Below are 22331 nucleotides of genomic sequence, written 5' to 3'. Positions count from 1 at the left end.
TTTCATGTGTGTGTTCTCTGCACCAGCAGGCTCAACCTGTGGCACTATTGGGACTTGTCAATAGTTTTGATCTGCTTTTCATAAAGTTAAAGCCATAAAGGGTGCAGCCATATTCAGGATAAAACTCCTTCATAATATGAAAGGTTGCTACTTTGCAAACCAAAAATAAAATGTGCACATTACCAAACAGTGACCAGGGACGTACACAAAAACATAGACTATTTATTATTAGACTTTGAAGCATTAAGATGCTTTTCTTGCAGACTCTGAATTCTTATCAGCCTTGCTTGAAAATGTAGAAAGTGTGTTGTTCCATCAAGGACCCATTAAGGACCCTAAATAGAGTGTCTACAACTCCCCGATCCCCCGGCTCTTCTTTGCGCAGTTGCTTTTCTAAAAGTGACATTCACTGGGCTTAAAAGGCCGCAGTTCTAGGAATGGATTAAAGATACAGACACTCTCAAACTCCAAACTGCTGCTCCCTGCTGTCTGCTTCCGCTTTTAACCCAAGCTCTTTGTTCTTTTAAGGCCACTTTGATAAGTGGATAAATACAGTGCCTATAAAGAGCATTCCCAACCGGCTTACCTTTTTATTTCTTTTTAGCATTTTATTTTATCACAATTTGGAACCTTAATCAATTCCATTAGGATTTTTTTTGGTACAATGTCAAAGTAAAAGCACAATTATAAAAATTCTAATAATAAATCAGGAATTTTCCATTCTTTGTTTATAAGTATCACCCTATATTTATCTCAAAATAATCTGTATGAACAGTCAAGTCTGGTTTTCGTTCCCTCCACAGTACAGAAATGACACTTATAAAAATTACTAATGACCTCCTTATGGCAGCTGATTCTGTTTTAATTCCTATTCTCATCCTCCTTGATCTGAGTGCAGCCTTTGACACTAATTTGTCACACCACTCCTCTCAATAGATTATCTTCGGTTGGCATTACCCACACTCCGCTAGATTGGTTCAGATCCTACCTCTCAAGCCGCACTCAGTTTGTTCAGCTTAAAACTTTCACATCCCAACCCACCGCTGTTACTTCAGGTGGGCTTTGTCCTGGGGCCCCTCCTTTTCATTATTTACCTCTTTCCCCTTAACAATATCTTTCATAAATATAACATTAGCTTCCACTGTTATGCTGATGACTCCCAGCTCTATCTCACTAGCAAACCTACTGCTTCCTTTCCACCCTTCTCACTTACTGACTGCATAGCAGAAATCAAATCCTGGTTTTCTTAAAATTTTCTTAAATGAATTAGTGACAAAACTGAGGTTCTCCTCATTGGTACAAAATCCACATTATCCCAAACTGATCACTTTTCATTTGTTACTGTTAATTCCTCTGTCTCCCCTTCCCCACAGGTTAAGAGTCTGGTTGTCATCCTTGACAGTACTTTATCCTTTCTGTCCCACATCAGTAACATCTCCCGGTCTGCATATTTCCACTTGCGTAACATTACTCATATCTGCCCCTCCCTCACTCCCCACACCACTGCTATCCTTGTTCATAGCCTTGTCACTTCTCATCTGGATTATTGCAATTCCCTTTTCTTTGGTCTTTCTCGCAAATCTCTTTATAAGCTTCAACTGGTCCAGAATTCAGCTGCCCGCATCATTACTAGAACCCCATCTATTCACCATATCACTTCCGTTTTGCAGCCGCTTCATTGGCTTCCAGTTCAGTTCTGAATTCAATTCAAAATTCTCCTACTAACTTTTAAGGCTCTCAACAACCTCGCCCCTCCATATCTGTCTGACCTCCTCCATGTTGCCATTCCCTCCCATACCCTTATATCCTCTTCCTCCATCCTCTTGACTGTCACCTTCGTCCGTCTTAGCACTATGCTCTGCTCCCCAGCTTTGAAACTCTCTACCACCTGAGCTTAGAAATATTGAATCATTTTCACTTTTCAAATCTAAACTTAAAACTCATTTGTTTAAGACTGCTTTTTCTCTTTGATTACAATTTGCTCTGTCTGATTTTAACTTTTGTATTTTACTTTTGTTTATAATCTGTTTTTTGTCTATTGTTCGGTGTCCTTGAGTGTTTAGAAAGGTGCCTATAAATAAAAAAATGTATTATTATTATTATTATTATTAAATTTGATGAAGGCATCTTTAGTTTCCACAAGCCTCATAAAATGCATTTCTAATAGGCTATGTTCACACTACTATGTAAAATAAAATGATCTCCATCCACACTAGTGTTGTCATGTTGTTCACAAAAGTATCTCTGTCCACAGTAAAACGACTGGAAATGCATATGACATAGATGTTCGCCTTCACTGGGCTGGTGCGCCTTTGCACAAAAAAGTAGCGACCAGTAAATTAGTAGCTTTTCGCATCTATATGTAGCATTCAAACTGAAAACGCAATTTAGACACATACAGGTAAGCAATACAACATGTGCCATGGAAAGGAAATTCTCTATGTCAGCCATTTTGGAATATGGTTTTCTTCCTTCAAGGGTGACCAATCAGGGAATGCGACTTGTTATAAGCAGGATTCAATCAGGGAAGAGGTTAAGAGCACGCACTGATACAGCACATTGCCGCACCCACCACATCACTAATCAACTCAGGATCCCAGATTAGGACCTGAAAGCAACCATGCAAATGGTGACACCTCAGCACCACACTAGTTCAGATGGAGTGGAACAGTGTGAGGATTTTTATGGTGGCTGAAGTGCCAATTCTGCCGCCAACCCAGAGGTTTTTCCCTGCAGGTTGGAGGGCCTACATGCAGGGCTGGGTGCAATTTCAGGTTAAGGGCCTTGAAGAGTAACTTTTGCTGTTTACGGGATTTGAACTGCAACCTTCCGATTACCAGTGCAAATCACTACCTCAGAGCCACCACTCTGCCCAATCAGGGTAGGGCTACAAACAAATCAGAGTGCAATTAGAATCTGCACTTGCAAAAGTCTATAGTTTCACCTGTCGACAATGCAAAGATGAGCCAGCATTTTCAGAAGTATACAACTCTGGGGAGCATATTCTAAAGTCACCATTTTCCAGTGTTACGCTGTCCTAATCACACCAGACATTCACCTGTTACCTCAAGCAGTTCTAAACACTGTAGTTTCTCGGTGCATTTTATTACTTTGCTCACTCATATCAGTTTCTATGAATTAAAATCTGTGTACAACATGGATTCTAATTTCCATGCTAGTAATCAAATGCTTAAACAGTCAGTCAAGTAAAGAAACTAAACAAGTGCATTTTACTACCACTCGCATTATGATCTCATTTCTTGCGAACTTCCAATATTTAAATCCTAAAGACACACAGTCTTCCGGGATCTGTTAATCAAATGGTCAAAGCATCAGTCAGTTATTTAAATTTCTATTTGTGATCCATTTTAGTAAGAAATGGAAGAGAATACAACATAACAGACTATTTCCAACCCTCACAGTACAAATAAAACAGTGGAGATCAAGACCTTAGGAACAAGAAGGACAGACCCCTTTGAATTATTTATTAAAAGGAGACCGTTAGGTGCTTATTTGTGTTGCTAAAATTCATGCTTGCTGAGCTACAAGGTCTTTGCTTAGTTATACCCATTTTCTTTTCTCATAACGATCTCTCTGGTTTGTATTATCGTGGCACCCTGCTGCAATGAATATTACATTGTGAGGCCTGCAAACAAAATAAGGCCCAGTGGAGCGTGAGAGCCTCTGGATATCTGGTACACCGTGCAGCTATATTCCAGTGACAGACACAGGATTGATGGAGCCAAGGGCGGAAAACAGTAAGAGACAAAGTGCTGCTAGTTTTATTGCACTAGTCACTGTGAATCAGCTTGTCAGCTGCCATGGACAATAAATAAAAGAAGCAATCTTATTGGTACGACATAATCTTGACTTTCTCAAGCCAATTTCCTTACTGATGCAGAGAGAAGAGAGGTGAAATATCTCCTGCAGTTACTTTCCTTCAATTTCTGATGCAGAAATTATTACAGAGACAACTTCTCAGAGGAAAGGAAGTGTGTCAGAGCTTGTGCAGGTACAAGACATGTGTTTAATCATGGGGATAAGAAGACCTGCAGAATCGAGCTTATCCGAACTTACTAAAATCCCACATTCTAAACTTTCCAATTAAAAGGGTTAGGTTCTATAATTACTTGCAGCGTCTATTTTCTTTTGTGTTCCACCGTGACATTTCTTTTGCTTCCGTTTTCAATGTAAGTGGAATACGAAAGGGCAGCAGAATTGGCATTAAACTTTTAATTTATGATTTCATTCAACCACATGTCCTTTAATAGTTCAATTTCCAGTTGCTGTACTTATTATTCTGTAGACATCAGACTTACTATTATCCCAGCCATGTTGGTCATCTTTATAATACTTAAGTGTTTCTTTTTCTTCACTAACTAAATAATGCCATGCTGTTAAATTTACACAACATCATCTACAGTATCTAACTTCTCATAGATGTAAAAATCTACTCTCTATATATAAAATCCTAAGCCTAAAAGTGTAACTATTTTGTGCAACGATTTTATGATGTGATGTTTTTATGTCATGTTTTTTTTATAATACTTTAAATTAGGATTATTTTAAAACCTACTGTACATATATATGTTTGCTATCATTCTTTTCAGAATTTATCAAACTTTAATGTGATGTTGTTAGATTTTCAGATTCTTATTCTGTTTTTAAATTACAAACTAAAATATCAAGAACTCCCATCCCGTAAGACTTTGTGCCAAGAGATTTAACCACGCCTGGGGCCGGAAATAAAAAAACAAAGAGTAGATGACAAAGTACAATGCCACAAACAATTCAAAAATGTTGGTGCGATACACCTGCAGAACAGGTTAAAGATAATGGATGTACGAAAATTTAAAAGTCTCAAAAAAATGATAGTAAAGATGACAAAGACAGCTGCTGAACAGGCTTTTAAATGTTTGAAACGCTGTGCAAGATGCAGATCATGTGGCACGGCGGCAGCAGCAGCAAGCCAGCAGCTGATCGAGAAAAGAGGAGGTTAAAAAAAAAACACAACTAAATTTGTTTCCCATTGTATTACCATTTAAAAAGGGCTTTCGTAGGAGCGACCACGTCCCCTTGGGTTGCGTTCAGCCCCATTCTTCACAACGCGATGTGGCTGGCACGTAGCGCAGGCCACGGGGGTTAGCGAGCGAAGCAAGCAGGGGGTAAGCCCCCTAGTGTGACATAAACTTTTTTTTTTTTAAATTTCTGTTAACTTTTACTGTTAAGGTTTTCCATGCTCTTTTATGATAGCCCCTTCTAAAGAAAAGCAAGTTTTTGTATATTTGTGGTTCCAAGGTATTGCCTAATGCAGCCATCTTGTAGAAATTATTTATGGGGATTTTTGACCAAATATATTTACATTTATTTACTTAGCAGATGCTTTTATCTAACTTGACTTACAAAAGAGGTCAACATAATCAAGTAAACATCAGTATGGAGGACGATTTGGGAGTAATTGATCCTCACAAGTGAAGAGCTCAGAACAAGCAAGTTAAAATTCCTGGATATCAAACAACTAACAGCTAATGTTAGACAAAAATTCACCAAACAAGACAGTCTCCAAACACTTCTTAAACAAGTTGAGAAAGTCAGAAGTTTGAATGGATATGGGCAGCTCGTTCCACCAGCTAGGAGCTACACATGAAGAGTCAGGATTAAAACTGGCTACCACACAGAGGTGGCATCACCAGGAGCTACCCAACAGCAGACCCGAGTGGTGGAGAGGGATCATGGGACCGCGCATGTGTCTCCATATATAGAGGACCTGACCCATTGACTACCCTGTAGGCAAGTATAAAAATTTGATCTTAATAATATGTGATGCTACAAGGAGCCAATTTAGTGTTCTTAAAAGATGAGTCACATGTGCCCACTTTGGCTAGTTAAACACCAGACGTGTTGCTGCATTTTGAATAATCCACAGCAGCTTGGTGACACATCTGGTACTTCTTCTAGAGCTTTGCAGAACCCCAGAAGCACCAAGACCAAAAACTTAGACCTGGAATTGTATTGCAGACTATGTCAGATATGGTCTGATCTTATGGATGTTGTAGGAAGTGAATCAGCAAGTCTGAGAGACCATATCAATATGGTCCTTGAAAGGCTCCTGGGCATCAATCACCACTCAAAGTTGCAGACAGACTTGACGGGTGTGACCGATAACGGGCCAAGCTGAACAGAGATGGGATACTGTTGATGAGCTGCGATAACAAGGTCTGTCTTTGCCAGGTTGAACTGGAGATGGGAGTTCTTCATCCTAGGCTATACTGTGTTACACAGCTGTGCCTGTCTTTCCCTCCAGAGCGCATCATCGATATAGTATTGTGTACCATGGAAAAGTAGACCACGGCCTAGCGAGAAGGTGTAATGAGAAAAGAGGAGGTGGCTCAGTACCAACCCCAGGGGCACCCCTGTTCTAGCCTAGTGTGTACATCTCTCCTCTTCAGGACAAAAGGTAGGAACTGCTGTGACGTTTACGGGTTAGCTCCATTCTAGTGGTTCATTCTGGGAGCCTTTTGAACCTGCTTCCATCGATAATGTATAATTCAAAAGTGCAGTGCATCAAAAGATTCATAAATAAATAATCCAATGAAAAGAAGTGATAGTAGAGTTTAAAATTAATCAAATAAATGATTCCATTAAAACTGAGGCTAAAATCTCAAGGCAGGCATCTTTACATGATAGTCCCCGGTGCTGCTTCCCTTGAGCCTGGTGACTCCTCCCATTATCCTAACCAGAACTTGCTGCAGAAGATGATGTCCAACCAGCAGTTACCACAATCCTTCCCGGGGCTCAAGTCCCTACAGCCCTATGGCTACCAGCAGGGTTTTCCAGTCCGAACCTTGTCAACTCTTGCCACCTTCCCGAACTTACGCAGCTCCCTGAATCCCTTAGCCAGATTCACTTCACAAATCCAGGGTCTCTCCCCGAATTTCTGCCGTTTCTTTTTCTCTCATTTGCTTACTCAAGCACTGTCTCTCTCTCTTCTTTGCCTGCCTGCTTTTCTACATCCCGTCTTTTAACTGCCCGCTTCTTCTCTATCTTCTGCAGATCTTTTTCACTTGATCTCACATTTTCTTGTGCCGACTCACCTTTACGTGGATCTGTGGGTGCAGCGTCCCCCTTGCACACCACAGGAAGCCAATGAAGCAACTGAGACAAACCACGCTATCAAGTGCAGGTGTTTCTTGTCCCAATTACTTCACCGACCCCATGCTGCTGCATGAGCATGCACAACCATGGAGATCGAGCTGGCCAATTAATTATTTATGAAAATCAGCCACCTTTTTTCTAAGCTGCAGACTCGCTATACCACACTGGTGGCAGTCTCAGTGATGATATGGTCAAAGGGGGCGGCAGGGAGGATCTGGTTGTTCACCATGTTAAAGACATAAAACCATTCCTTTAGGTAAGCCATCAGTGACAATACTCAACAAGACTTTCTTTGCTTCTATTATATAGTGTTGTAACTGGCTCTCGGCCCGGTCTCTTGTCTCTCCTTTCATATATTGTGTTCTGCATTTGGCTGTCAGACAGCTGGATGACAGTGCATAATTAAAGAAGGGCAAGACCCTTTGTTTGGATTATGCCTCATAAAAGATCTTTTTGTACCCTTTTTTTTTTTTTCTTTTCTTCTTTTAATGCCTTATGCTTGTGAATTGACTACATTTCTGGCTTCTGCAAATACCTCCCTTTAGTCATTGTTTAATTGTGGCTTTTGTTCATGCTTTCATCTGTACTGCCAATTCACATTCTACAAACATTTTAAGAAACTATCATGGACTCAAAAAGCTCCACAATCCAACAGTACAGTACTATGTTTTTTGGCATGGTCACATGTCTTAAAGATGACAATATGGAATGCTTTTTGAATGGGCAAAGACACCCAGATGACTACTTGAAGAGCATGCTTGCTTATCATGTGATAAACCACATCACCAGTGCAGATGGAGCTGGATTAGAAGCTCAATTACTAATCGTATCCTCATCCACTGACATCTCCCAGAATACAGTTTAATTTGAATCACAAGTATTTACACTTATGTGCAAAACGACCAGGCATCCAAAAGCCAACAATTGGGTGTTATTTTTCACACTGTTCACATTCTTAGGTGAGGTAGAAGAATAAGGTTACAGTGAATTGATTTTTCAATTATTTTTTTAAAACTGAAGAAATAGAACTTATTGCATTTAAATGTTCCTTACCGGTGAAAGAAGCTTGTATGTGAGATGGGCATTTTCAGCTAAGACATCAGCAGCCAAATCAAAATACTGAGGAAGAGGAGAAAAGGAAGTTAGAAAAAGATGATAAAAATGCTGAATGCTATGACACCTCATTTATTAATTCTCCAAACCCTGTTATTCCTATAAAGTGTTGCGAGATGCCGAACACCACAATAATGGAAACAAGGAGGGATCCGCTCCTGGGCGGGTTGCTACTCTTTGCACTGTTGTTTCATTGATTCAAAATGGCAAAAAACAGCTTCAAGCAGCCGTTTTTATAGACTCACCTCATACTTGCAGTAAAGCAGAAGCAGGTTTCCAAAGGTCTCAGGTGGAAAAGGGTTCCGCTGTAATAAAAACTGTAGTTTTCCAAAACCTTCAGTTGGCTTGGAATCCATGTTCATTAGAGCTTGGTTATGCAAGGTTACGGGGTCCAGTTCCTGTTGTTATAAAAAGACAGTTATTTGTAAGTGTGGGTACGCTATCCAGAAAGAGCAAGACATGTTTGCATTGTCAAAAAGTTTGTTGTGGAAAGAAAATTACATGCAAAAATATCTGAATGGAATGTCCATGTAGTACTTTCATGTAATTTCCACCTTGGTAAAACCACAGGAGTTCACTTTACCTAAGATTTTACAATGCAGTGCAACTGACTGTACTGAGAAATAATATAAATCTAGTAGTTCAACTTATATTTATCATATACACAAGTGCATATAGAACAAAAGGAACAGGAAATTGAATCAGGTGAACAACTTAAAAAATATTTGATTTGAAACTAAACTGTATGAAGTAAATGAAGTAAACAAGATGCATAGATAGATTTGCATTGGGCGACTTCTGTCCATGTCAGCCTTTACAGATCCATTGTGATATGTGTGTTGAGTGTTCATTTTTTTTCTCTTCTTCATCCAGTGTGCGCTCTGATAGGGCAAACAAGCTGTCAGATATCTTCATTAATACGTTTTTTGAGTTTGTGTGTATATGTATATTAAAATAAATAGTGCATCTCAAAAACCCATGACTAAATGGGGCAAACTGCAAAAATCTCTGTTAAATTAAACACTTTCTACAGCAGTTATTGTTGAACATAGGTCAAATAGTTTTTGAAGGATACCGATAAGTACTGGACCAGACTGTACCAAAAACAAATGGCTTGTAACACGTATCAAGACAAACATGATGCATCTTGTTTGAAGAAGATAGATGATCTGTGTACATTGATAACTTCGGAAATAATTCAGGTCATTTAGGGTAGGTATCTTGGAAGCAGTTTGTTCTAAAATGTTCAGTCTTTACTGGCATATACTCCATGATTTCTAAACAATGCAAATCACCCCCTACATTTTCTGACAAAAAATTTTAAAAGATGAAATTCACTTTTGATTTTCCTCCAACACACACTCATAGAGACACCATGCTAAAATCAGTGTTTCTCAGGGTTATGAACATCATAGAATCGGAATTGAACTGAATGGTAAATTATTGACCTCCATCACCAACCTTCCATTTACATGGAGGTTACATTAAGAGGGAGCATGCAAGTTTTAGGCCAAGGCACAGTACTTGTATTTATATTTATCAGTACAAACAAAGCAATCATTCAGCTATCAGGATATGTTTTGATAAATAGAAAAAGTTTTGATTTCATATTTTAGGTATCATTTCAACATTCAAAAGTAAAAAGACGGCTTGAAATGGCTGGGCTGATTAATAAATACAAACAAAATATGGACAAAAGCAAATTAAATAGCAGCCAATCACATTTAAGTTATATATTTTTTTAATTTTAAATAAACACAAGCAATCTTATTTCGCTTTTATTTTCTTTACTTTCCACAAGGGGGCAGTACATATCTCCTTCAGGTTGCTTTTCCTAATTCTTCTGTTTGCACATACAGATAACACGTTTAACAGCTAGCAAGATTAAAAAAGACGTATTCAAGAATCGAAGAATGTAAGTTGCGGTAGGTTTTTATGCACAAAATACTACCATTACGAACAGCTACTTGAAAATGCTTTGCTATTTTCTTGAAGGCTACTCCTGCTTTGCAAACATCAATTCTTTTATTTTTCAGAGTGCTAGGCAGCTGTTCAGAGGAGTCCATTGCTGCTGATTGTTGGGTCAAGGTTTGAGGAGTCTGAGAATTTATACATATTTGCAATCTGCATCATCTGGGGTTCCCTAACAATGACTGTGAACAAGTCATAGCCCTAACAAGCTAATTAAAGTCTGAGACCTTGGGAAAAGTTATGTGAGACCTCAAATATCTTGGGGTGTCCAAACTTTTGCATGGTGCTCCTTTCCTTTTTTCACTGTACAATTGTAGAAAACAAAAATAATACACTAATCTTGCATAAAAAGCTGAAAAAAGTGTGTCATTTTAAACTTTGTGCCTTTTGGTGATCAGTTCATTTTCTGCTCACTTAACTATTCACAGTAACAGATATTTTACACAAGGGTCCCCAAATGTTTGCATGCCACTCTACATTGCCCATCAATGAGGTTCTGGCATCCTTTTTAGAGTTGAAATGCACACCATGATTTACATAACAAATATTTTCTTTTCAGAACCATCTTTTAAAGCACACAAGATATGCAAAGTCAGCTTTACACTAGGCAGAGGGACAAGGTGCCAGTTTATCAGAGGGCACAGTCACTCGTACAAGGTTAACTGACAACTTGAAATAGACTTAACATGCAAGTCTTTGGGATGAGAATGAAAAGTTAAAATAAAATAACAAAAACTCATGTAGGTACATGAAGGATGTCTAAAATCTAAAGAGAGAATAACTACACCAAAATTTTAATCCAGCATCCTGGATATGTAACTCAAAGGCACTAAACACTGTACCACCATACCACTCTGTTTGGTAAACAGCTTAGGTCAATTAAGACCACATAAACATTGTTTCATGTATTTTGTACAGTACATATGCATTAATGTAACTTCTTAACTCAGAGAATCTTCCACAGTGTTATGATGAAAATATCTAAGTTTTCTTTTATTAAACTGGATGTTTGCTGGCTGTTGGGGAATGATGAGAATTGTCTTTATTATCATTTTAATTTTATTAACTTCAAATCAAATTCAATGCAACTAGTGAGTAATGGCAAAAAAGTATCTATACTAATAAAAGGCAAAGCCCTCACTTACTCACTCACTCACTCATCACTAATTCTCCAACTTCCCGTGTAGGTAGAAGGCTGAAATTTGGCAGGCTCATTCCTTACAGCTTACTTACAAAAGTTGGGCAGGTTTCATTTCGAAATTCTACGCCTAATGGTCATAACTGGAAGGTATTTTTCTCCATTAACTGTAATAGAGTTGAGCTGGAAAGACGTGGGGGGCAGAGTTTCGTGTGACATCATAACGCCTCCCACGTAATCACGTGAACTGACTGTCAACGCAGTGCGTAGAAAACCAGGAAGACCTCCAAAAGCGCTTAAGAAAACATGCATTATATAATTGAGAAGGCAGCTAAACAATAAGAAGCGGCGAGTGACATATACTACCATATTCATGAGTGCTGCTACCTCGGAAAGAAAGCAAGGTGTAAACCTAAACTTTAAATTAAGTTCATAGACAGGCTACCGCTGGCGTTTCACATGCCCACAGGTAATGCGGGATACAAGTTTAATGAGAGGACGCAGGATATAAACGAGAGTTTTGATCACTTTGTAACTAAGTTAAAATTGTAGGTGAAGGGTGTGCTTATGCAAATTCCGAGACTGTGTTTGTGGGGATTGACAGTTAAGCGGGTGGGGAGTCACGCCATCATCTCCCTCCCATTCATCTCATTTCGCTCTGAGCTGAGCTCAGCTTAACGCCGTCTTCCAAGCAACTTCGCCAGACTGCCACCAAATACTCACAGAAAAATCCACAAGTTAGTACACACGCTGTCTCTAGAGTTTCTCCACACTGAATCCTCCAGGCACTACTTACAAAAGGTCACATTGACAATCGTGTTACGTTATTTTTAAAATCTTTCCTTTTCTTAGCACAAGCACAGCTGAGAAGCTTCATGCATGTGCTCCATAACGCTAAAAATAATGCATTTAATCACACTTTGCATTACAAGCAAAGGGAGCTTTTGTCAATGCATGATTTCCTGGTACACTGATTACATTGATCAGCGCATCCCGATTCATTTTACCCTCGCACCACCTTAGTTTGAGAAGAAGTATGAAAAATATGAGGTTAACACAGAAAAACAGATCACCAATTCAAGCTTTATGAATAATCGATTCGCCATCAATAATTGTTTTGGTAAAGCCATCCTCCTTCCATTTTATAATTTTTCCGCCACTAGCCATGATTAAATGAACGGTAAAAAGTAAGAGCAAAGCGAGGGTGACTTATTTAGGCAGGCATATATATGACAGCAACACTCATGACAATGTCAATCATGTTACGTTATTATTAAAATGTTTCCTTTTCTTTTTCATTACTTCTTTAACACACTACTTCTCCGCTGCGAGTCGCGGGTATTTTGCTATATATATATATATATATATATATATATGAATGACCTCCAAAGAGCGCTGAGACTTTTGATATCATGAACGTGTCTGCAAAAACTGGGGTCTCCTGCCCAGCAAAAGTCGAGCAGCCAGCGCGCGTGCATAGCTGTGCCGCCTTTGAGACGCTGACTGCGCTTCTGCCTTAAGTCAAAGTGAGCACTTTTAATTTTTTCATCCTCCCCTGCTATAGCCCAGACAAGTGCAAACACGGACCCCTTTTCTACACCACGCAAAATAATATTAAGGCGATTCACACTTTCTTTTGCGATATGATTATGAGGTCCTCAGCTCGGATTATGAAGACACGCACAGGAGTGGAGGACTGACAGTGCCATCACAGCCGATTAATGGCGGGACGCCTCACCAGTCTACACAAGACCCACCGCGACTGTCCCCAAAAGGCGATCATAACGTCAGCGAACACATCTCTCTATACTATATAAAAGAAAAGGCAACTTTCCTTTCTTTACACCTTTTTCCTTTTATCCCAAACCAAAGCCTTTCTCTTAACACTGCAGAGGACACAAAACTAATTTTCTTTAAATGCCGGTAAGGCACATTACCAGAGGCACAAATTTGAACGCTCACATAGAAAATGTAATTTCAATGTACCTGTACTTCTTAAAACGTTAATGTTTTACTGTTTAATAACTTATAGACTATAATTTATTATTTTTCCCTTGCACTCAGTGACCAAACCTATACACACATATATAGACACATACAAACATACACACAAGTATATGTATGTGTATATATATATATATATATATATATATATATATATATATATATATATATATATATATATATATATACACACATATATATATATATGTATATATATATATATATATATATATATATATATATATATATATATGTATATATATATATATATATGTGTGTGTATATGTAGATATGAAGATGTGTATACATGTTACATTATTTTTAAAATGTTTCCTTTTCTTTTTCATAACTTCTTTAACACATGACATCGCTGTATGTATGTATTTTGATATATATATATATATATATATATATATATATATATATATATATATATATATATATATATATATATATATATATATATCTCACAGAACTCATAACAGTGACAAAACAATTACATTGACAATCATGTTACATTATTTTAAATGTTTCCTTTTCTTTTCATCCTTCTTTAACACATGACATCCACTGCGGTATATTTATATATATATATATATATATATATATATATATATATATATATACATATATATATAACAGTGATAAATATAATTATATTGATAATCATATATATATAAATATATAGATAGAAATAGAGATAGAGATATTCTATAGATAGATAGAGATAGAGATTATATATATATATATATATATATATATATACTAGATAGATAGGATATATATATATATATATATAGATAGATAGAGAGATAGAGAGATATATATATATATATATATATATATATATATAGATAGATATGAGAACAACACTCATATCAATGACAAAACAATTACATTAACAACCATGTTACGTTATTTTAAAAATTTTTCCTTTTCTTTTCGTACCTTCTTTAACACACTACTTCTCCGCTGCGAAGCGCGGGTATTCTGCTAGTTTACTATTCTTACATTTGACCTGAGTTTGTTAAAAACCTGTTAAAGTCACTAGAATTAACTGGCAGTGCTTTTTGATTTGCTTCTTCACTACTTCACACTTATGTGAGGAAATAAGAATGTAAGAACAATAGGCCACTTGCCCAACATGGGGCATCAATCTCAATTTACCTAAAGCTGAGACTTGAAGGTGCCTGACATGCCATCTACAACACTACTTGGTAAAATATTCCATTTATATAATGTTCCCTGTGATAAGATTTAAATTAAAGAAAAATATGTCAGTAACAGCTTTGCACTCATTTCTCAACCCGTCTAATCCACTTCATTGCTGGAGGAGCTGCAGCCAATCCTGAAAGTAACAAGAGCAAGGTAGGAACCCCAGCATAGATTGGGTGCCAATCCATTACATTTTAAAATTTATTAAAATATCTATACTGGACCAATTTAGGATTCCCAATTAATCTGATACACATACACAAAGTGGGAGGAAGACTGGGAACCAGGAAGAAAACCATAGAGACATGGAGCGGACATGCAAATTCCATTCAGGCAGTAGTGCATGGGCCATGGCTTAAACTCAAGACTCCAGAGCTGGGAACACTAACACCACTGAGCCACAATGCTGCCCATTGTGATAGCTGCAGAAGGTTAATCTTACTTAATAGATACACATTCTTTTAGAACATTAGAACACTCTAGACGAGAACAGGCCATTCAGCCCAACAAAGCTCGCCAGTCCTATCCACTTATTTCCTCCAATAAAACATCAAGTCAAGTTTTGAAAGTCCCTAACGTCTTACTGTCTACCACACTACTTGGTCGCTTATTCCAAGTGTCTATCGTTCTTTGTGTAAAGAAAAACTTCCTAATGTTTGTGCGAAATTTACCCTTAACAAGTTTCCAATTGTGTCCCCGTGACCTTGATGAACTCATTTTAAAATACAAGTCTTGATCCACTGTACTAATTCCCTTCATAATTTTAAACACTTCAATCATGTCACCTCTTAATCTTCTTTTGCTTAAACTGTAAACTGTACTTTTACAGAGGCCCCCCCAAAAACACACATGTAAATGACAACAGAGTTCCTCATGTCTTGTTTTTGTGTCACACACTATCACAAATAAATTACACTGATGGACAGTTAAGAGGCAATAAATGAATACAATATATGTCTTTAAAAATAGCTGATTAAGTTTCAGTAGAACGAAATTGCCTTTAGAAAATGTGCATGAGCAGAAAAGTAAACATCAACTTGCAATTCATTTATACATCAACACAAGGCTTCATGAATGAACCATCAGCCTGCTTGAGAAGCCAATCTGTCACAGCTGCAAACTGTCCTTATTAATAAATCTGTTTCTTTACTGCTGCCTTGTAGTGCTAATCTGGACCTCTCTGCAAAATGTCATAAAGTAGACATTCACAAGTTCAAGCTTTACAAAGTACAGAATCATAAGAAAAAGAACATTTTGTAAAATAGTGTTAGATGCCTTATTCTTATTTAACTGACTCAAAGAATCTTCTACTCAAATCATGATATAATTAAAACATCCTTTCTATTTCTATTAAATTAATTGTTTTATCTCTAAACCAATTCTATGTTTTTTTTTTTTTTAATATTTTTGATATTACCACGCTGTAAATTAGACAAAAGCAACTTCCACATATGGAGTCTATGCTGTGCCGGGCAGCACTTTTTTGCATTACGTTGATGTATTTTTGTATCTCCTCCATCTCAAAGGAAACAACAAGTTCATAAGAATGTAAGCTTGGCTCACCTCTTCAGACCTTGGTGGCATGTCTGTCAAAGCTTCTTGTGCCGCATCATCTAGTAAAAGATATAAAAATAAATAATGTTAAAAGGGCTGCATTAGCATTTTCAAACATGGCTTACAAAATGAACAGATAAATGAAAAATGTCACAAGTGTATTAACAGTGCATAATTTCAGTTTATGATGATGATGCTAGAAGCCAGGTAACTTTGACACCATCTTTTCCAATTATTTTGCACAAGACTGAAGGGAACTGGTGGGATGGGTATGATTTACAGTGCCACTGGACAGGGCATACTTTTTATATTACCTGTCTCTTATGCCCTATTTAAATGGAGTTAGTTTTTCACCAGGAAGTGGGGTAAAGTAACCACTACTGGGGGACCTCTGTAATTTTAATGCTGTCCAACTCACTCAAATGACAGAACTTTGTTGATACATCAGCTCGCATGAGACTAGTTTAACCTGATGTTATTTTTTTAACAGACTTTTTAAAGTGGGGGTTTTGTTGTGATAGGGTCCTAGGGTGGCGCTATTTATCTTTATATTCTTTATTATGTAGACCATGCAGAAAACCCCTAAATCTACATCTGACTACTGTTGTAGTTCAATATCTCCCCCTTTCTTTTACATTCATAACCACAGGCAACTATAAGGAGGACCACGACAGGTAGGAGAAAAAGCTGCACATTTATGTATTTGTTATAGATAATATGCCTAAAATATAAACAAGAGGAGTATAAGGAGTGTTAATAATAATACGTCCTGGATCATATTAAGCTTAGATTACCAGGTGGCTCTCCGTCTTTAATATGTTGATTAGTCATAATCATAACCTCAGATCCTCAAATGAGTGTCTCCTTAGAATTCTAAGAACAATACTTAAAAGAAGTGGTGAGGCGGCCTTCTGCTGCTATGCACCTAAAATCTGGAATAGCCTGCCAATAGGAATTCGCCAGGCTAATACAGTGGAGCACTTTAAAACACTGCTGAAAACACAATGCTTTAACATGGCCTTTTTATAACTTCAATTTAACTTAATCCTGATACTATGTATGTTCAATTCATCATAATAACTATTCATAGTGACTCTAAAATCCGTACTGACCCCAACTCTCTCTTCAGTTTCTTTTTCCGGTTTCTTTGTGTTGGTGGCCTGCGCCACCACCACCTACTCAAAGCATCATGATGCTCCAACATTGATGGACTGAAAGTCAGAAGTCTACGTGACCATCATCATCAACTCCTTCCGTGAGAACTCTAACTACAAAGAGGACTGTTTCATTTATGTTAGGTAGATTGCCCAGAGGGGACTGGGCGGTCTCATGGTCTGGAATCCCTACAGATTTTATTTTTATCTCCAGCCGTCTGGAGTTTTTTTTTCTGTCCCCCCTGGCCATTGGACCTTACTTATTCTATGTTAATTAATGTTGACTTATTTTGTTTTCTTATTGTGTCTTTTATTTAAAGCACTTTGAGCTACTGTGTGTATGAAAATGTGCTATATAAATAAATGTTGTTGTTGTAGTCTCTGGTCCAATGTGGTCAGTCTGGTATGGCTCTGGATCCAGCATGCCATCTGGTATAGGGCAGCAGAAATGGCACAGCCTCAGGACGGAAAATGGCAGAGATAGAAAACATACAAGCCTCATCTTATTATGGCTCTGTAGCCCCCGACTCAAAAATGAAACAGCTCAGGCACAGCCCTACAAGGCCCGGGGAGACAAGTTTAGGTTTGTTCCCGTCTGCATTTTCTCCATTTTCAAAGGGTTTCAGACAAACAAGAAAGAAAGGATATATAGGTCACTAAATCCTAAACTGCTTTCTCAAACCTGCTTCTTTAGTAAAGTCATACATTTACTTGTCATATCCATTCCAGGCTTTCTTTCTGGGTTGATAGCCTATCCTTGAAATTGAAGGTCATATAAACTTAAGCAATGCTTTTGACACACAGCCTCGCACATTCTATGGTCAATTAGACCCCCAATACCACACAAGCCCCTATCATAGATGGTGATTATCTTATCAATAATCACATTTCTGAAGCCCTTGGGGTAGGAACTTACAATAGCTTTAATCTTGGAAATCTGTTTCTTTCTTTCAGATGTCTTAAATTACAATTTACAGCTACACAAAAAAATAAGTATTAATCTACATTGCAGAACGGTAAAAGGCTTTGTAATCTTCTGAGTCGTGAATGTGCAGTCTGTAAAAACTTACTGACATCAATGATCAGGATAGGACTAAAATTACAGGGGTCCTCTAGAAATAATTACTTTACCTTACCTCCTGGTGTGAAACTAATTCTGTTTGAATTGTCTACTTTTAATGTTTAACACCAAATTCAAACAAGTGGTTAAATAAATGAATTAAACAATAACCTTAACTTGTAACAAATAATAAAGATATTACAGAAGCCCTAAGGAGTTAAAATAAAAAAAAAAAACATAAAAAATGTATAAATAATAAAAACAAAACAAATTTTGTCTTACTATTGGCACAAAACTAATACCACTAGAGAATGTCTATAATTATCTTCTCTGCATGAATGAACGTAATAATAAATTACATGCCTCATTTGAACATCTTTGTCTTCCTTCTCCTTTGGTTTTGGTTCAGGTTCAAAATTATTCTGCTACTATTCCCAAGGCTTTTTGTAACCCTTTGGGGGCACATAAAACTTGTTGAAGTGTATAGTATATTAAATATTCATTCCCACTTGAATATGTCAATTTAGTGTACATGACCCATGTGCTTTAATTCAAAGGGCATCTTAATGAGTGTCAAAACTTCAGCAGCATGGAACGTTTTCCCAGATATGGTTACTCTTGTGAAAGGTAAATCAAATTAATGACTCTTAATTGTAAAGAAAATATGGAACTTGATCAAATTTCAAATATTTGGAATACAATAATTCTATGATAGGAAAAAATGCAAACTTTTACACAGAGTATTAAGACATAAGACATATTGTAGATGCATTATGATATATGAAATACCTGTTGGACTATTTTTCAGCCCAGATAAGGAAAACATCCACTATAAAATTTAAATTATCACAGGGTGTCCAGTTTAAAGGGAGATGCACAATATGAGACAGAATGTACTGCCACGAAACACAGGCACCAAGGAATCCTGGGAGGAAACTACCAGAAGGCATGGGCATTAATAAGCTCAGGAACAGTCTGTCCTTTAAGTGAAAACTACTAGGACAGTTGGTGGAAAGTCCTGGTCTTGGAGGGCCATATGGCTTCAAGGGCTTTACTCTATTCTTAATTAGATGTATAAAAATTATTTTGCTTTATGGAATGTATCATTTAATCCAATATTTTTCAATCACTTTTCAGTCAAAAAACACAGAGCTCAGAGTCAAGAGAAAGATGCTGGAAGTTCTTTGCAGCAAGGGAAAATTTGGGAGACGAGAAATCCGGAGTGAAAGGTATAATGCATGTCAACTGTCCTGCCTCTCTTTCAAAAAGAAACTAGTGTCCTAAATAAGCTTCACAGATGTTTATTAATTTTATATTACTATGTATAGACTTGCAGTATGCTATTGCCTTCTCTTAATATTACCAATATTAAGAAAATGAATAGGGTGGCTGCCATCAGCAGTCAGTTCTTACCCTCGCTGCCAACCATTATGCCTCCTTCCAAAAATCACCTCCAATCACCCCACTACCTGTCCACTTCACCCTGTCTCCTCACATCTCCTTCAGGCCATCTCCCCCTCACTCATTCCTACAATTATGCACATCATTAACACCTTACTCAGTTCAGGCACATTTGGTACCATCTTCAAACATGCTCTGATAACCATTCTTCTCAAAAAAAGCAAAACTCGAGATATCCCAACTTAACAATTCCAGGCCTGTCTCTGTATCTTCCTTTCTTTCCAAATCACTTGAATGTGCCATTTCTAATCAGGGCGCTTCCTTTCTTGTGTAGAATGGATTGCTTGATACCAACTAGTCCGGCTACAAGCAGAACCACTTGACTGAGACGGCTCTACTGATGGTGATTGACCAGCTACGACTTGCCAGAGATCAGCTAGTCTCTGCATGTCTTACTGATATCTCAACCTGGATGAAGAACCACCATCTACAGCTCAGCCTGGCAAAAGAAGGGGCTTCTTGTGATCCCGGCCAGTCAGTCTGTTCAACTCCCCATCTCTATACAGCCTGGCTCACTGTCTCTAAAACCTGTCAAATCTGTATGCAACCTTGGAGTGGTGATTGATGAGCAGCTATCTTTTTCTGACCACATTTCTACTGTTTTTTGTTCATGTAGGCTAACAATGTACAACATCTGCAAGATTAGACCTTATCTGACAGAGAATGCAGTACAACTTCTGGTCTAGGCTCTGTTCTTGTCATGTCTGGACTACTGCTACACACTTCTAGCTGGAGCACCCATATGTGAGGACAAGCCACTGCAGATCCAGAACGCAGTGCCCTATCTTGTATATAACTAGCCAAGATGGGCACATGTCGCTCCTTTCTTCAGGGTTTTACATTGGATCCCTGTAGCAGCACGCATTAAGTTCAAATCCCTGGTGCTTGCCTATCAAGTAGTTAGTGGGTTAGCACCTGTGTATATGGAGACACTGGTGAGGGGCTATGCGACTTTTCGCCCACTCAGGTCAGCCAGTGAGCAACGTCTGGTGATGCCACCTCTGTGTGGTATCAAGTCTCAATCCAGACTATTTTCCAGTGCAATTCCCAGTTGGTGAAATGGGCTACCCATCTCTACCTGTATTACTGACCCCCATGATGTATTTATGAAGCAATTAAAGACACTTCTGTTCTGTGAATATCTGTCGTCTTCTTCTTTTGGCTGCTCATGTTAGGGGTCGTCACATCGGATCATCATTTTCCATATCTTCTTCTCCACTGCATCTTGCTCTGTAACACACGCCACCTTCATGTCCTCTCTTACCACATCCATAAACCTTCACGTAGGCCTTCCTCATTTTCATTTTTCAATAGCAGGGTTGTAGATGGCAGTACAATGAGGTCAGACCTGCTTAGATGATACCGCAGGTTTTTAATTAAAGTTATTAAATTTTGAATAGAGCAGGTCCAGGTTGTAAAGTCCACGAATGAACCATGCTGAGCTGATAGAAGCTTCCTTGTTTGAAGTCACCACTATTCAGAATGATTTATCATTAAGATATTGGTACAGAGCAAATCATTTCAGTTGCTGAGTCAGTCAGAACAATGTAACTTACTTCCCGGGGCAGTAATGTGGATGATTTCAGAGCCTATTTCAACATCTGGATCACACAATTAGTTTTAAATGTAATGTGCTCTCTTTTTCACCACTGCCGATTCACATAAATCTGCTGTTCCCCTCCTGCTTTTTCCACTCGTCTGATGAAACTCATCTAACATTAATATAGTGTCTGAAATAAAAGGTGTAAGCCAGCACTCTGCAGTACTTAAAATGTCACAGTACGTGTACTTGCTGTATCCTGCTATGAGATGTAACAGTTCATATAACTCATATAAAATCAATCAAACACATCATATTAACTCTTAGTTATGGTAGGGTTAAGAGGCTGTGACATGGTGCGATATATGCCTTTGAAAATGTAAAGCAAGAAATCTTTCAAACTGAGTGTTTCATTTTTGGGAATGAAACAGAATACTAAATACTTGACCATATTTTTTAACATTAAACATATTGTTTGCCTACCTAAAAATAACCACTTCTGGAATATTCAGTATAAATAAGACTCATTCAGACAAACTTACAATTTTTGAGATGGAATTCAATGGCTGCTTTCAAATTAAATGCTTCAATCAATGCAGTTTCATGCAAGACTTGCGTATTGCCAACACTCCTTACATCGATGCCTTCTGTTGTCATGCCAACGCTGAGTTCTGGGAAGAGCAGCAACAGATAGAAATGAACAGCTAGACTTATTATGTGGTCCTCTTTCATTATTTAAAGCTGAATTAAATTTTGAAAAAAAAAATCTACAAAATTAAAATTTGAACAACTGAAAAACATGGTTAAAAAATAAAAAAACAATACATTTTTCCTTGTTTTTCCTTATTTGTTTGGTTTAATAAAACCAAAGGCCTTGCTGAAAATTATGTAGGAGGTTCTCATGATAGATGCCAAATAAAAAAAACAACACTTGCATGTCAAGAAAGTAACTGGTGGTCCAAAGCT

At 37.7% G+C, this 22331-nt stretch overlaps 1 protein-coding gene across 2 annotated transcripts in view; it reads right to left on the bottom strand.

Moving 5' to 3' along the window:
- The window catches only part of flr (fleer), an 87570-nt gene that overhangs the window by 36321 nt on the left and 28918 nt on the right, over positions 1-22331 (bottom strand). For both annotated transcript variants that reach the window (XM_039775166.1, XM_039775167.1), the window contains exons 7-10: positions 21908-22036; positions 16160-16209; positions 8514-8666; positions 8209-8274 (exon numbers count right to left, since the gene is read on the bottom strand). In XM_039775166.1, the coding sequence (XP_039631100.1) occupies positions 8209-8274; positions 8514-8666; positions 16160-16209; positions 21908-22036 (398 nt within the window). The remainder of the gene's footprint in view (positions 1-8208; positions 8275-8513; positions 8667-16159; positions 16210-21907; positions 22037-22331) is intronic.

This window comes from Polypterus senegalus, chromosome 13 (assembly GCF_016835505.1).
Source record: "Polypterus senegalus isolate Bchr_013 chromosome 13, ASM1683550v1, whole genome shotgun sequence".
Classification (NCBI taxonomy): Eukaryota; Metazoa; Chordata; class Cladistia; order Polypteriformes; family Polypteridae; genus Polypterus; species Polypterus senegalus.
This window is presented reverse-complemented; position numbering and strand designations above follow the sequence as displayed.